This window comes from Sparus aurata, chromosome 6 (assembly GCF_900880675.1).
Source record: "Sparus aurata chromosome 6, fSpaAur1.1, whole genome shotgun sequence".
NCBI lineage: Eukaryota > Metazoa > Chordata > Actinopteri > Spariformes > Sparidae > Sparus > Sparus aurata.
This window is the reverse complement of record NC_044192.1, coordinates 10,010,174-10,025,332: the sequence shown is the minus strand read 5'-3', so window position 1 is coordinate 10,025,332 and position 15,159 is coordinate 10,010,174. Positions and strand designations below refer to the sequence as shown.

At 40.7% G+C, this 15,159-nt stretch overlaps 1 protein-coding gene across 1 annotated transcript; it reads left to right on the top strand.

Annotated features, from left to right (window-relative positions):
- Positions 1-7,574: 7,574 nt before the first annotated feature.
- nmur3 (neuromedin U receptor 3) lies at positions 7,575-15,040 on the top strand. Its single transcript, XM_030418521.1, has 3 exons — positions 7,575-7,835; positions 9,072-10,002; positions 13,708-15,040. Exons 2-3 carry the CDS (start codon positions 9,159-9,161, stop codon positions 14,136-14,138), a joined length of 1,275 nt encoding a protein of 424 aa, XP_030274381.1. The 5' UTR covers positions 7,575-7,835; positions 9,072-9,158; the 3' UTR covers positions 14,139-15,040.
- Positions 15,041-15,159: the final 119 nt, after the last annotated feature.

Genomic DNA, 15,159 nt, shown 5'->3' with positions numbered 1-15,159 from the left:
TTATCGCGATGAACCTACAGATAACAATCATCAAACTTTGCAGCTTTATTGAGCTTCACATCAAACATCCAGCCCTGCGTGTTTTGGCTCACATTTTCAGCCATTGCAGGCAGCTTTCTGTCATTTAAAAATAGCTCTAAAAACCCTGCTGTACAGTACGTGCTCACACCAAATGTTAGACAGATGACAAGCTGGTGTCAGGATTTTGTAAAATGGACTGAAATACAGGACAGGTGGCAGGCATGCTGCAGAAACAAAAACACAAGCTGTAATAAAAGGAAGCTGAAATCCAAATAACAAAAATAAAGGTAAAAAAATTAAAGGAGAGGAGAGTCTAAGAGCGTAAACCCGAGACACCGATATGACACGAGGAACACATGCAGGGAATGTAGGACTTGGGAAAAGACGGAAAGACACCAACTAATTAACTAATGAGACATAGAAAACAGGTGGAAAAAACACAAAGACAGGAAGTGGAATGCAAAATATGACACGATAGTATCTTTAGACATGAACAGGAAACAGCTAAACTAAAACCCAGGACAGTTAGTGAACATAAGGGGGCAGACAAAAAGAGTCACATTTTCCCCTCAGAAGTTGCTCGAGACCAAAAAGATCTAAAATGTCAGTTCATTATCCAGCCTGGCTCTGCTGGACTCACAAAGCAGGTGGTCAGACCTCTTAAAACAGGTCCCCCCCTCCGGATCAACGAATCCCCATGAAGAGTCACTATCTTGACCGAGATTTCAGTCGTCTCTTCTCTTTTTGAAAATGTGTTTGTTGCAGTATGTACGCCTGATACCAACGTCTACACTCACAAACTTACTGACTTTGAGGTGCGATCCTGATAAATCCACACTGGCTCTCTTTGTAGGCATTTTGAGCATATATGGGCACGTATGGACAGCTTGACCAAATGTCAATTATCGTTTTTCTGTGACTTCATCATGAACTTTGGAGCAGGATTGTAAGTCAGTCTGGAGAAGAACTATCTGCCAGATAGCGTGGATTTACTTTGCTGCCTCTTCCAAATCCAATATTTGTTTACAACAGGGATTTAAAGGATTACACAACAAAAGGCGGAAACAAAATGTTTCCTCGGCATTAAGTAGGTAACCAATATTCCTGATTGTCAGTGATTTAGGCAAATTAAGATGAGAAACAAACAGTTTAGATTTGCAACAAGACAAATATCTTGTAGGGAGGTCTGTAACGCCGACTACACAAATAAATAAAAACAGCAGGGGGTCGTGTAGCTGAGTGTTTCAGATGGTGTGCACTTTGAGGGAAACAGACCGTGGGTACGAAATGTACACAACATGTGGAGAGCCATACCAGCAGTGAATACTAATGAGCATCGCCACTTCCTGCCTAACACTGAAAAAACAGAAACAGTAATAGTCTTTGTGAAGAGAATGGATTTGAAAAAAGTAGGTCATCTCACTCTTAGCTGGATAATGATGCAGCCTGGATAATTATACACTCAGCTACGCAGAACTTATATTTACATCTCTTTGGACACTTAAACATTGACAGGGCAGATGAATGCAAATTCTGACTTTCAAAACGTTTTCTGAAGTGAAGTGGATGAATACGTTCTGAATTTGTGCATTTGCATTTACCCTTTGCTGTGAAAAAGAGAGGACAAAAGATCCGTATCAGTCGGGGGCTCAGTGTCAATGACTTTCAGCCGGACTGAAGGTCGGATGAACGCTATGACTGCTGTGTTTTGTGGAGGTTTTTTTTTTTTTTGCATTGACGTCATATTTAATTGTCTGCGGCAAGGTACAGAAGAACTACACAACAAATACATTTTCTACCAGGTTGCCAGACAAAAGATCAGGGCCTCAAGAGGAAACTGCACTAAACAAAGTAAAGCGTTGAAGATGAACCACTTTTAAAAATGTTTTCAAGGAAGCAGGCATACAATCAAACCTCTCTGTGGTCTTCAGAATCTGTTCCAGCCACCTGTTGAGCGCTACAGATTGAGGCAGTACACGTACTACGCTGCTGCGGGACTGTATACAACCCACCGTGGTTTGAATTTCCCCGAAGAGCAGATTAAAATCATCTTCTACTCCACATCACCAGAACATTTGATGTGGTTCGACTTTATACGAACACAGTTGTGTTTTTTTGCTGGCAAATCGACACACGTATTTGCTGTTTCTGAGTATTTGCGGTACAAATGAAGGGTGGGCAGATAGATACTGCAGTATTGATACTGCGATACCCACATCTACTCATCTGGTAATGACACCTTAGAAGAAGTGTAGAAAACTACGTAGCAAAACGTGGGCACCACCACCAGTGATTGTATTTATGCAAACATCTATGGTGGCGTGGTGACGTTTTGCTATGTTTCACAAACTCAATTATTGAAAAAAATCTACCTCAAAATTGGATCTTTCAGAAAGGTAGACCGAAGACTTTCTGAATTCCCTGTGAAAGTTTATCTGTCCTACCGAACAAAGACTAGCCTAACTGCCTCGTTATCTCTTTTCAGACTTAACAGAAGCAGAAGCAAAACTTCCTGAAACTCACTTCGACAACCCTTGTGCTCCGTCTTTCCATAATTACCTATATTGTAGAAACAAATCCTGCATTCACTGAGTAAGATTTGAAAATAGTGTGGCTCTACACACTGTTTTCAGTATGTGATTTGCAATATCTCACATTTTAATGATTGTATTTAACACAAGCGACTATTTTTCTTTTGTTTTACTGTTTTCAGCACAAGTCTTTACATAATTATACTCATATTTGCTTTATAATGAATTCATTATTAATGATCATCAAAAAAAAAAAAAAAAAAACATTCAAGAGAGTTTGGTTTTGTGGGAAATTGAGTAGTTTTGAATTCAGTAGTCGATGTATGGTAGGGGACATGTCAGGATGCGAGAGGAGGGGAGATTCCCCTTCACCTAAGGTGTGGGGGTTTGTTTGTATTAGAACAGGTCAGAAAGTCACATGAGGGGCAATTCAATTGGTAGATAGGCTGACATTTACAGTCCAATAAAACGCAAAACAAGGGTCACTGCCCTGAGAATGGCAAGATCCAAACAAACATCAGGGGGTCATTGTTTTGGAAAGGACTATGTAACAACTGTTGTAAAGTTTTTAACCACTGTATTTAAGTCAGAAACATTTGAACTCTTTTCAGAAATGGTAAACAATTTGAAATCCATTCTGTCACCATACAAACTCAAATCCCCTGGTTCTGCGTCATTGTTTCCAAAAAACTCAGACGTTTCTGGACGTCCACATGTTCAGAGTGAAAACAGAGCTTTTGAATATCTTATACATATCTTTACCCTGTGCTGCAAATTCAACAATGTGAACACATATTGACTGACAGCCACATAAAGTGTTTATTTTGCTGCAGTAATGTTTTATTTAGTCGATAACGCAGCAACTACAGCAAGCTGGCACCTTTGAGAAAAAAATGATTCACTGCTGTCTGTTCAAATCTGTGTGACACCACTGTGCCTATGACGCATATTCATGTATTAAAACACAAACAACTGTGTGATGGCTCTGTTTAAAACTACTTCAGCAACATCACCCGTGACAACCCGATCCAAGTATCTCATCATCATACAAAGAGGAAGTCTCAGTCACAGATAGGTTAATTAAGAACCATAACGAGAACCAGCTTTAATTATGGTTTTGTTTGGATTAATTGCATCTACATTACAGACAAGACCACTTATCGTCCTTGTATGATTTTGTAAACAAGACGCGGAAATGCTGTGTGTTTTGAAGCGTCAATTTTATTTGAAGCTTGACTGAAAAGAGGCTGATGAGGTAGGAATTCATTTGTTTAATTTAAAAAACGCACAGTGTGGTAAACGTGAAATTTTGACAGTTCTTCTTTTTCCGTTTGTCCCGTTTTAAAACATCTGCATGCTACTGCAGTTCCAATAAACTCACCATCACATTCTCCACTGATTTCTTCTGTTTTCCGTTTCACTGTTTTTTCAGTGCTCCTCCGTCTGTCTGTCTGTATAGAACAGACGACCATCCCTTGAGCAAAATTAATAATACATAACTCTCTCTCTGCTACTTCCTGACCCCGTCCCTTGTGCAGGACCTAGGCATAGGCATTCTAGGCACATTGGCCTTATTTCCACTAGGGGGCCCCGACAGAGGAGAAAAGAACTGCCAACCTGAAATTTTTATTTTAAAATGTTTTCAAAATTTGAAAACCTAAAAGAATCTCTGGTATAAAACTTAACTTTAAAGGTCAAGTTTATAAGAAAGTTGATTTTGAAATGTCATTCCCAACTTCAGTATCTGATGAGCTGGTGTAACTCAGATATAACTTATATTAGGGCTGTCCATATAATGTCAATTTCAATTGATACATTTTGAAAAAATAATGTGTTAAAATGATGAAGCATATTCAATGTGCCCTACGACGCCCCTTGAACGACAGCATTGTAAACATGATGGAGGCAGATGACTTAAGGCTGCTGATCGTATCCTCTGCAGAGGTGCATGCCTTACACCAAAGCCTGAAATGCATCTCCCTAGAAATGGAACTGCAGGTTGTAGCGACGCGGACCCCAGGTAATGTGATTGGTTTGCTTGGTTGCACTGCATTTTCTGGCTTCTTATTAGGTACTTATAACAGGGATTGAAACCTGTTGTATCCCCAGGAAACAGACAATACCCATCGGATGTTCTAGTCTTTCCTGACCGGCTTGCTGCTGCTCTTCTTGGATGATGCTCATCCTCTGGAGCATCTCTTCGCTGCCAGAGAGTCTCTAGGCAAGAGAGAGTGGACAGGCTGCCGCTCAGCAAGCAGCAGGGGTGATTCTAGGACCTGACCTTTGGGGGGGGCTCAGCCCCCAGGAAGTAGCTGACATCCGCTCTTGACAAGGAATTATGAGGCTACCGAATTTAATCCAGTTTTTAAATTTCTTAGAAAAGGCTAAGATTTTTCATAAAAGCATATATAACAAGAACCTTTGATTGTCCAACTGTGATCTATGTACAAGTTCCACTGACATACAATCCCCCCACTAAATCAGCCATTTCACCAGATGAGAGTCTAATATCTTCCTAAACCTATGATGTATAACAATAATGATTAGGGATGAACGTTGATCAACTTTTCTCCAAAAATTAGTTACTGTAAACTGAGGAAAAGGCACAACTGACCACAGCTGTCTGTCTCAGCTTTTTTGGCTTATTAAGGGATAACAGACTGTCTTGAATTTTAAGCTATTTTGGGCTATTTTCAAAAGCCTGTGCCCTCTAAATGGGATTTAATATGCATTGAGACATGAACCACCTTCCTCCATGCCATTGACAGTACAGTATTTCTGTATCATATTTACACCCTCTTTACATACATACAAACATTTTGTATGGAAGTAGTTATAAAGCTTTATAATTATACATTGTACATAAAGCAAACAAGCCCAGTGGGCCAATATCTGGGGTAAATACAGCAAATGTAGGCCTACATTATAACCTGTCAATGTGCAGTGGGACAGAGCAGTTTTAAAGGATTGAGTGAATAAATATGGGCAAATGCAATTTATGTGGTCAAAAGATGCTTATTATTATGGCCTTCTTTACTACCTGTTCATGTTCTCACCTGTTTCATCTTGTTCTCTCTCTCTCTATCCTCATCTCCCCCTCTTTGTACTGTCCACCAAAAAGACAGAGTAATACAGTGTAACAACTAACAACAAAAAAATAAATGCTAACTCATTAACATGTATTTATCTATTAAATATTTCTACTCTATACTACTCAATGGCATGACATTCTCTCACCTGCAGCTGGCTGTTTTCTTTTTAAAAAGAATGTAAGTCCATCTATGGCAAAGCAGACGCTTGCAAAGGGTTTAATGTTCCAGTGTTTAAGATGGTATCCTACAGTAGCCTAGTGACCATGAATCCCCTTTTTATCAACAGCCACTGTGAAAAGCAGGTTTATGTAGTGTAAAAAAATAGAAGATTCATGTCGTTCTCTCTATGTTTAGTCTACTAGCTGCTAGCGCTATACTATTACCACGATGCTTCACCGACCTGACTAGAGACTAGGCTAGCTCCTAGCGCCCTAGCTTATCATGCATCATTACAAGCCTATTCTGTGAACTTAAACGTAAGAAGAGGCATTGATAAAATCGTCTTTTGGTCAACTGCTGTTTAATAGACATCTGACTTATCCTTAGCTGGACCAATACATTTTTCTTATAGTTTGAAAATCCCTCTTTCAGATGAAATGTTAAAAACATGGAACATTTTGTATTTTTTGATAGGAAGTTACCACGCTGAAATGGCACCGAATAGTAAGAATGACCCATATCAGAGACAAGACATGCATGCAGGGAGGTTGTGCTTGATTTTACGGGCCCATTAGAGCCTGTTACCATTTTCCCTATCTCCAAAAAAAAACAGGTTTGCATAAAAAAAGGATATACAATTTGAGGTCCAAACGATAGGGGCAAAACAAAACAGGGCTAGCCTCGCCACTGGCGAGCAGCCCGGTGGCAAACGATTGCAGAAACCAAGTTGTCCAGGCTGAGTTTGTATGGAGCCACAGCCCGCCCTACACACACACACTCCACCTGTCCGCTCTCTCTAGTCCAGAGACACAGTTGTGAGCCGAAAGAGTTGGTGTGTTTAAAGGGGAAAGTCGGCTGGCAATCAGGTCACCAGTAACAGCAATGTGGACACACAACCACTCACTACGCCATGTAGGAACTTGCGTGCAGCCATAAATAAGCCTTTATTATAACACCAGAAGCCGAACTTGTCCCAGATTTTACTGTGGTACATTCAACGAAATGTTTTAAAGGGTAATCACAAAATTAAGTTGTTTGTTAGAAATTAGAAAACATTATCAGGAAAGATAAAACAGAGTCGGGCTTCAAAAACACGCCCAGATAGAGTTGTGCAGTTTATGCAGGGAGGACTTCTTGTACCATCAGAGTACTTAAAAATATCACTTCCTTATAACATTTAGGATGTCCATTTATTCATTGATTCACTCGTCTACCAGAATTCATTTGCACTGAACTGTTCTAATATGCTTACAGCAAATACTGGTATGTGCGATTATTTTGATTAATTAAACACAAAGCTTGTATTTAATTAGTTTTTTTTAATCGCTTGACAACCTCAGTTATTCATCCAGTTCATCCAACATTTCAACATGCACAGTGTTTGCTGTACTCTTCTTTTTTTTTTTTTTACAAGTAGTCTTTGCATATGAATACCGAGATTAGTTTAAATATATGCCAAATTAAATTCATGATTATAATAATAATCATGTGGCAGTCTGCCCAGTCTGCCCAGAGTAATCTGCACATTTAATCCAGCCCTGCCCGTTCGCCCCCTTAACCACCTTTGTGTTGTCTCTAATGTTTCTATGGCACACAGCAGTAGTTTATTTACAACATATCAGATATATGATGTGCAGAATGGATCTGAATGTTATTTTTCCGAACCACACTGGCTGAATAAAGTGTGCACGATCTCTGTCTCCCCCTCTCTGCCTCCCTCTCCCTCCTCTTCTTTACATCTCACCAGTTTAATCTCAGTGTGAAGGGAGACGTGGCTGCAGCGTGGCTCACATCCTCCCCCGTGGACCCTCCATCCCTCTATCCCTCTGTCTATCTGTCTGTCTGTCTGTCTGTCTCCTCTCCTCTCCTCTCCTCTCTCTCCTCTCTCACTCTCTGTGGCGCGTCCAACAACTTTTGCATCGGCTGTTTCTTTTTCTGTTCTCCTCGGCTGTGCTGCCAGCCTGCTCACCTCCAATCATGACCACACAGAGAGCGCGTTATAAGGAACGGATTGCAGACTAGCAGCATCAAGGTGAGGATTTTTTCTCCATTTATCTGATATTTCTTATAAAACTTACAACAACAGGGTGTTATCAAGTTTAAAATAATATATTTCATTTGCTTTTTAGACTTGTATGTAAGAGCCCACTGGACATTTATTCAACACAAAAAACACATTAAAAATGAAAATAAAAGCTCATTCTAACATTTTCCAGTCATTGTTTTAAAAGATATATTAAGAAAAATGTCATTAAATCTCTCTGTCACATCACTGTCACGTTAATTCTCTCATCTGAAATATAACGTTGAAGTGTCTTTAAGGTTAACTCCGACAATGCAGCTCATCCCGTATTAGTAATATAACCTTGGATTTGCAGGGTGATGCATGAAATGTAGCAACATAATTAACCTTCCAGAAAAAAAGCCATTAGCATTTATTGTAGCTGCGCGTGTAATGTCAATTATCCTCAACATTCAGCAGCTGATGAGAATAATTTGAACCATGTTAGTGTGGCAGCAAAAGCAATATTTCTCAACAACCCACAGGAGGAATGTGCTATTCTAAATCTAATTTGTTTGTGTGTGTGTGTGTGTGTTTTTCCCCCAAATAAATTGTTTCTTCATTATCCGTGAAAAACAGCAAATGGATTTTGTCATCAAGGGTCCGTCTGCAAAAATTATGCAATTTAGATAATAGGTTGAGAGTCTCTTTATGTGCTGTGAGGTCTGCAGAAATAATTTCTATGTCTTTAAATAGAATAGTCAAGTTTATTAATACAAACTGAATAGTTTTTTCAACAATAGCATAATTGAATCAGTCTGTGTATTGCACTAATGACCCTACCTGCTTAAAAAACACGTTAAAAGTGTGTTGCTATTACTGAGTAATTAATTTGTATGCAGCAGGTCATCCTATAATTATCAGCTTATTGAAAAAGGCAATGATCCTGAATCACCTGCTAGTGTTTAACCCCCATTAAAAAGTGAGGCAGTTGTTGTTGTTTTAGACCTTTAGGATGGTAATATGTAGAGCTGAAGAAATGAGTTGATTAATCAGTTACTAATGGGAGACTAATTGGATAAATGCTCGTTTTAGTTTTTTTTTTAAGCAAAAAAAGCAAAATATATGTTTTTTTAACCCCTTGAACATAAAAAAAATGCTTATTTTCAGTTATATCCTTCTGAAATTCATATATTTTCATAGGGAGATTGATGAAACTCTCTTCTGATTGCACTTTTTGTTTCATTTCTCTATTTTCCCTTTCAGTAAGAGTCTCCCAGTGTTGATCAAACCCAGAGATCAGCACAGGATGTGTTAACATCTCCTGTTGTTGCTCCGCTTCTCCTCTCTGAAATGGAGCCCCCTTTGCAGTGCTCCCCTTCAAACTTATCTAAACTGTTCCACAACACCAGCATGTCGCTAAACACCACTGGGAATTACACCGTCGACCAGTTCACTGAAGTCAACCTCTCTGACATCCTGGGTCCAAAACGCTCTCCCTTCTTCCTGCCTGTGACCAGCGTTTACCTTCTCATCTTTCTTACCGGCCTGTCTGGGAATCTGCTCACATGCGTGGTGATAGCGAGGCACAAGAAGATGCGAAACCCCACCAACCTCTACCTGGTGAGCCTGGCTGTGTCGGACCTCCTGGTCCTTTTGTTCGGGATGCCGCTGGAGATTTACGACCTGTGGCAGAACTACCCCTTCCCCTTTGGTGAGGGCGGCTGCTACTTCAAGACCTTCCTCTTTGAGACGGTCTGCTTCGCCTCGATCCTCAACGTCACAGCTCTGAGCGTGGAGAGGTATATCGCTGTGTTGCACCCGCTCAAAACAAGGTACCTGTCGACCAACCAGCACGCCAAGCGGGTGATCACCATTCTGTGGGCTGTGTCGATGATCTGTGCCATCCCCAACACCTCGCTGCACGGCATCTTCTACCTTCCGGAGAGGATGGAGGAGTCGGCCATATGCACCGTGCTGAAGCCCCTTTGGATCTATAACATGGTCATGCAGATCACCACCGTGTGTTTCTTTTTTGTGCCCATGATGGTGATCAGTGTGCTCTACCTGGTGATGGGTGTTCACCTGGGCAGGGAAAGGCGGCAGCCCAGCGGGACCCTGGGAAAGAACTGTGGCAGCAGCATCCGGAGGAAGATCTGCGTGAACGGGCGCAGGAGACAGGTCAACAAGATGCTTTGTGAGTTCTGCTTTCTGTCCCTTTTCATGAAACATGCATTACCATGAAAGACTGCTGTGGTTTGAAAGCAGGTCACCTCTAATCTGAGTGATCAATGCAAAGACATGTTCTCGAAGACAAAACATGAGGAAAAGGAGAAAATGAATGTCAAGTCCTCGTAAGCATCATTTGTATTCCAGAGAGTCTTCTTGCTTCCTCTAAGCTTTGGAGCTTGATGATGTTTCATTGACAGTGTAAGCACAGACAATTGATCTGTTCTTTTCTTTCTTATCCAACAAGTTCTCACTCCCAGCTCTTCAAATACAGCAGCTTTGACCAATGGCCCTGAGCGTCAAACTATGATCCTTCAATACTTGCCCCTCTTGCCAGTTTAGCACAGCAGGAATGAGTCTTTAAACCTGGAAATAAGTCAGCATTTTTACGCCTCTGGTTCCCTCATCCCAAAGTCAATGGGTTGTTGGTCAGACGCCTGACATAAGGTCTGTGGTTTACACAGGCTTAAAGGCAGGGAAGGCGATTCTGGAGAAAGATAGTTCATTCCAGTGCTTTGAGATAGAATCAGTGGCGTGCGCAGACTTTTTGAAGGGCAGGTGCGAAAATAAGGGCACTTCAGCGTGTGTTTTGGCTCCCATGAGGGCACTTTAGCACGCATTTTGGCTCTCAAGAGGGCACTTTAGCGCGTGTTTTTGCCATCCAAGAGGGCAGTTTATCATGTTTTAACCAGCCAAGGGGGCAGTTTAGTGTGTTTTGCCAACCAAGAGTTGTTTGATGACCTGGGAATGAGACTCAACAATCAGCTATCTTTCTCCAGAATCACCTTCCCTATCTTGAAGAGATTCTCATGTTTTGCCCAACATAAACATGAAATACGTCACCAAATACTCCCCATAATTGCTATAGCGGTTGCTGACAAGTGACCCATCTACTCACTGCTTCATCTTCACAGGTGAACTTTAGTTGAAAGCTATTCTAACTCCAGTTTTCCAACTTGTAGACTGATGAATTTATCGGAAAGAGAATATGTTTAGCAGAAAGCTTCATGTTGGCGACGTTAAAGTCATGCAACTGCGATGTAGTTTGTTTGTAGCCCTACATTAGTTTTTCACCCCTAGAGTTTGCATTTAAGTCACAAAAGAGGTTTTCATCTGTGAAGATTGTCTTGCTGAACAAAATGTGTAAGGATCATAAACTTGTGTTTGCCATAGAGATTATTTTCAGCCAAAACCCCACAGGCTTCTTATCGAGGCAACCAGGGCGATGCTAACTTTTGAGTTAGCGAACACATTGATGTCATCCCTGCAGCACTCTCTAAAAAACATGTAATGTCTGGTTAGAGTGTCAGAAAAAAGGCTTGATGACAAATATTTCACATCGTATGATTTCTTTACTGTTGAGGTTTAAGGGCACTAAAACTACTTGGTATGGTTTCGGAAAAGATCCTGGATCATGGTCAAAAGAAAAAAGCAAGTTCACTATTGGTAGCTTACGTTGTGTTGAGTATTTAACGGAAAAATAAATCAAATTTGTCTTTGGCCGACAAACCCGAGTACAAGTTTGTAAAAGAAAAGTGAATGTTTATTTAGAAATAGCACCAAAATGAACTCAAAGTATGGGAAAACAAAACATCAACTGAGGACAAAGACAAACACACTCTCAGACAGTCAGGACTGCTTGGTCAGTGGAGGAGAGAGCTCCTTCTCCTCCACCCGTTGTTCAATATGAGGCAGGGCTAATTGCCTGCTGAGCAGCACCTGAAAGAATGGAAGGAGAAAAGAGGAGGAGAAAACAATGAAGGGCGCAGCGCAAGATAACTCAAACTCAGATCTCCAGGGTGTAATACAGACTTCTCTTGAATTCGACGCAGTGGGAATTCTCATTTCTCAGTTTTATGTGAGGAGTTTCATTTGATCGTTCATTCTTTCACCATGTGCAACAAAAGAACAGTAATAGCTGATTTGGTTTCCATTATGAGTCACTTTAGAAGCCCTGAATACCTGAATTCTACTGAATCAATTTCTTAGCAAGTCCTGCGTAAACCCATTAATATTTGGCAGAGTTGGAGCATCACTGGTGTTTTGCCTCAAGAGAGGTGTCGGGTTTCTCTACCGCCATTCAGAATTTAGCAATTTAAAAAAAGACTCTGTTAAAATCTGTTTCTTTATTTAACCAGGGAGACACAAATGCGATTTTAAAAAAGCAAATGTCACTAACCTTTGAGCGTGCCTTGATCCGTACAAACAGCCACATTTGTTCAAACCCACAGAACGTTTTTTTGAAGTGGACATCCTAAAAGATCCTAAAAATAGACGTATGGCTGAATTTTGTAGAAATAAAAAAAAAAGAAAGAAAGAGAAAAATGATGCACAAGTCATCTGGAATATTTCCATTTGTTTTAATTATGCAGCCGTTGCATCAGATGGAATATTTCACACCACGTAACCATCGAATCCTGCAGCTTCAAGAGCTGGAACGAGATGATACAGAATATAAATTTGATTCCACCAGACAGCATTGAATATAAGCTGTTAAGATTTATTTACATGGGGGGAAAAGATAAACAGCTGTTTGTTGGGGGAATAAATAGCCAGATCTCACAAACTCTGTCGTTGGTGACACAGAGAAGGCTGTCAGATGTTCGTGGCTCTCACATTTATTTATACCCTGTCAATCTGGAGTGCCACCAAACTTCCAACAAAGTCAGTCCACCAACGTAAACAGCCTCCTGCTGCGCCTCCTTCAGGGAGAGTGAGAGCATCGTGCGCTGATTAATGGGAGAGGAACATACGATCGCTTCATCATCGAGTGCAGTAGAGCAGCCTCTACTGCTCAGAGTGACACACTTACAAATGACGATGACTCAGACTTCATATCCCAGGTTTCTCTTGCTTTGTGTCCAGTTTTTGTCTGTAGGCCAAATCAAAAGACACTTTTATTCCGGCTTTTATCCTGTCAAAGTGAATACACATGACAAGGCTTTTCCATCTTTAGAGGCATGTACTGTGGGCTTGTCATTTTTGTATTGTTGCTGTGGAAATGACAGCAACTGCTGGAGGCAAAAAGTGGCAAATAAAACATTTTCTTGAGTGCCTCTCTCTGATCCGTTAGTTTAGAAATGAAGCCCACTAACATAAACTACCGACTAGTTTCCCACACAACACAGGAGCGAGTAACGTTGTGATCACCCACAGCTCAAGGAGATGTACTCAAATTATTTGTTTAATTCAAGTCCAGCATTTAAAGACACGCACCAAACATCATATTTTACAGGTTGGACAAAATAAATATTTGGCATTTTGCTGGACAAGTTACTAAAATTATTCGCGAATATTGAAATAATAATTGCTGATAAGTTTTCTGGTGATAAACTGATAACCTAAGTTGGAAGTTGGAGTTTGCCAAGTAAGTCTACAGGTCGCAGAAAACTCCCAAGTACACTGAAGTGATTAATGTTGTGGTTTATTACTTATTACCTTTTCATTTTCCAGTTTTTCTCTTAAAGTTGTGCATAACTGCAGGACTAAAACATTTTAAATGGCCATTTGAATCTGTGGTCTGGATCCCAGTGTTTCCTTTTGGCTTTCCTCTCTTTCCATCCAAAAAAAGGCCAGCATGAAACTAAAAAATAGCATCAAAGAAAAGTCTGTAACCTTTATCAACAGAAAAACTTTTCTAAACAGCTGATTTGTCTCTGACCTTATCCTCCAGCGATCGTGGTTGCAGTGTTCGGAGTCTGCTGGGCGCCCTTTCACATCGAGCGGCTCCTGTGGAGCTCCATCAGCCAGTGGACCGATTTGATGCACAACATTTATCAGTATGTCCACATCCTGTCGGGCGTCCTCTTCTACCTCAGCTCAGCAGTCAACCCTATCATCTACAGCCTGCTCTCCACGCGGTTCAGGGAGTGTTTCCGAGAACTCATGTGCTCCCAGGCGGAGGATAACAGCTCCGTCAGAGACTCGCCACCCTTCCCCAAGATTTTACTCGACCCAACTGGGTCCAGCTCCAGAGCTCAGGCTGTGGGTAAGGACTCCAACGCTTTCATCCCCTTGCTGTCTCCGAACATGACACTGAGCACGGACACCGCGATCCTCACATGTGTTTGTGACGACGCAACCTGCAAGACCTCTGTGTTCTAACTGAATTTGTTTTTTTTTATAAGCTAACAAAAACAACTTTAAAGGAATAATTTGACATTTTGGGAATACTGCTTATTCGCCTTCTTGCGATACAGATTTTATATCAGTGGACTGGAGCCACCTGCAGACACATTTAAATCTCACATGGTAACATATCAAATTACACATCATAACTTTCTGCTTACGGATAACACAACTTTACGCTTTCTAATTGCCTGCGGTGCATACGAAGAGACACAAGTTTAAATTATTTTATCCACATTGAAGTTAGCCGTCCCTTGACCGGAGTCGGTCGGAGTGAAGTGTCGGGAGTTTTTGGGCGTATGTGCTACACACAATCTGAAAGTCTTCAGTTGTGTCATTTACAGGCAGATTGGTCCAAAATGTCGAATTATTCCTTGAAGCTATAATACATGTCATTAAAGAGCTTTTAAGTAATGTTTGATTTGGTTTGTTTGTTTGTTACTCTGGGTAATCTTGTTCAACAGTGCCTGCATATCCCACCTGTTGTCTTATTCTGTAACTGCTGTATGCCTTAGAAGGGGGAAACCCAGAGTGGAAAGTGGGACAATCAATCCTGATCAGAACGATAACACGTTGACTTGATTATTTTTCATTTCTTATTCGCAAAAATGTATGTGATGCTGGGCGACAAAAAACAGGTCAAGAATTTCTCTGTGTTTGCTGTGGAGTATACAAAAGATTGTAATGCTTCACTGTGAGCTTTACCTGATCGCGTTGTGTCCTTTTCTTGCGCTCATCCGGCAATCATGTCCGTGAATTGATTGATTGGTAAGCTCGTGTTCACTGTGACTGCAAAGCTGAAAAAAAAACTGATTATGGCTATTGTTCAGTGTCTAATTTCAAAGCTACACAAATAAATGTTGAAGCTGAAACGATTATTTTCTTTACGGTTGCGAATGCCTGGTTGTGTCTCTGTCACGTAAAAGCTGAATAGTATTAATCATCATCGTGATTGCATTGTGTGATTCTTGCATTTTTCTAAAGAGCTGTGTAATTC

Bases quoted from the DNA above. Each gene is read 5' to 3' on its own strand.
- nmur3 (XM_030418521.1), top strand. From the start codon at position 9,159: ATGGAGCCCCCTTTGCAGTGCTCCCCTTCAAACTTATCTAAACTGTTC. The intron at 10,003-13,707 runs GTGAGTTCTGCT...CTTATCCTCCAG, and splicing joins ACAGGTCAACAAGATGCTTT to CGATCGTGGTTGCAGTGTTC.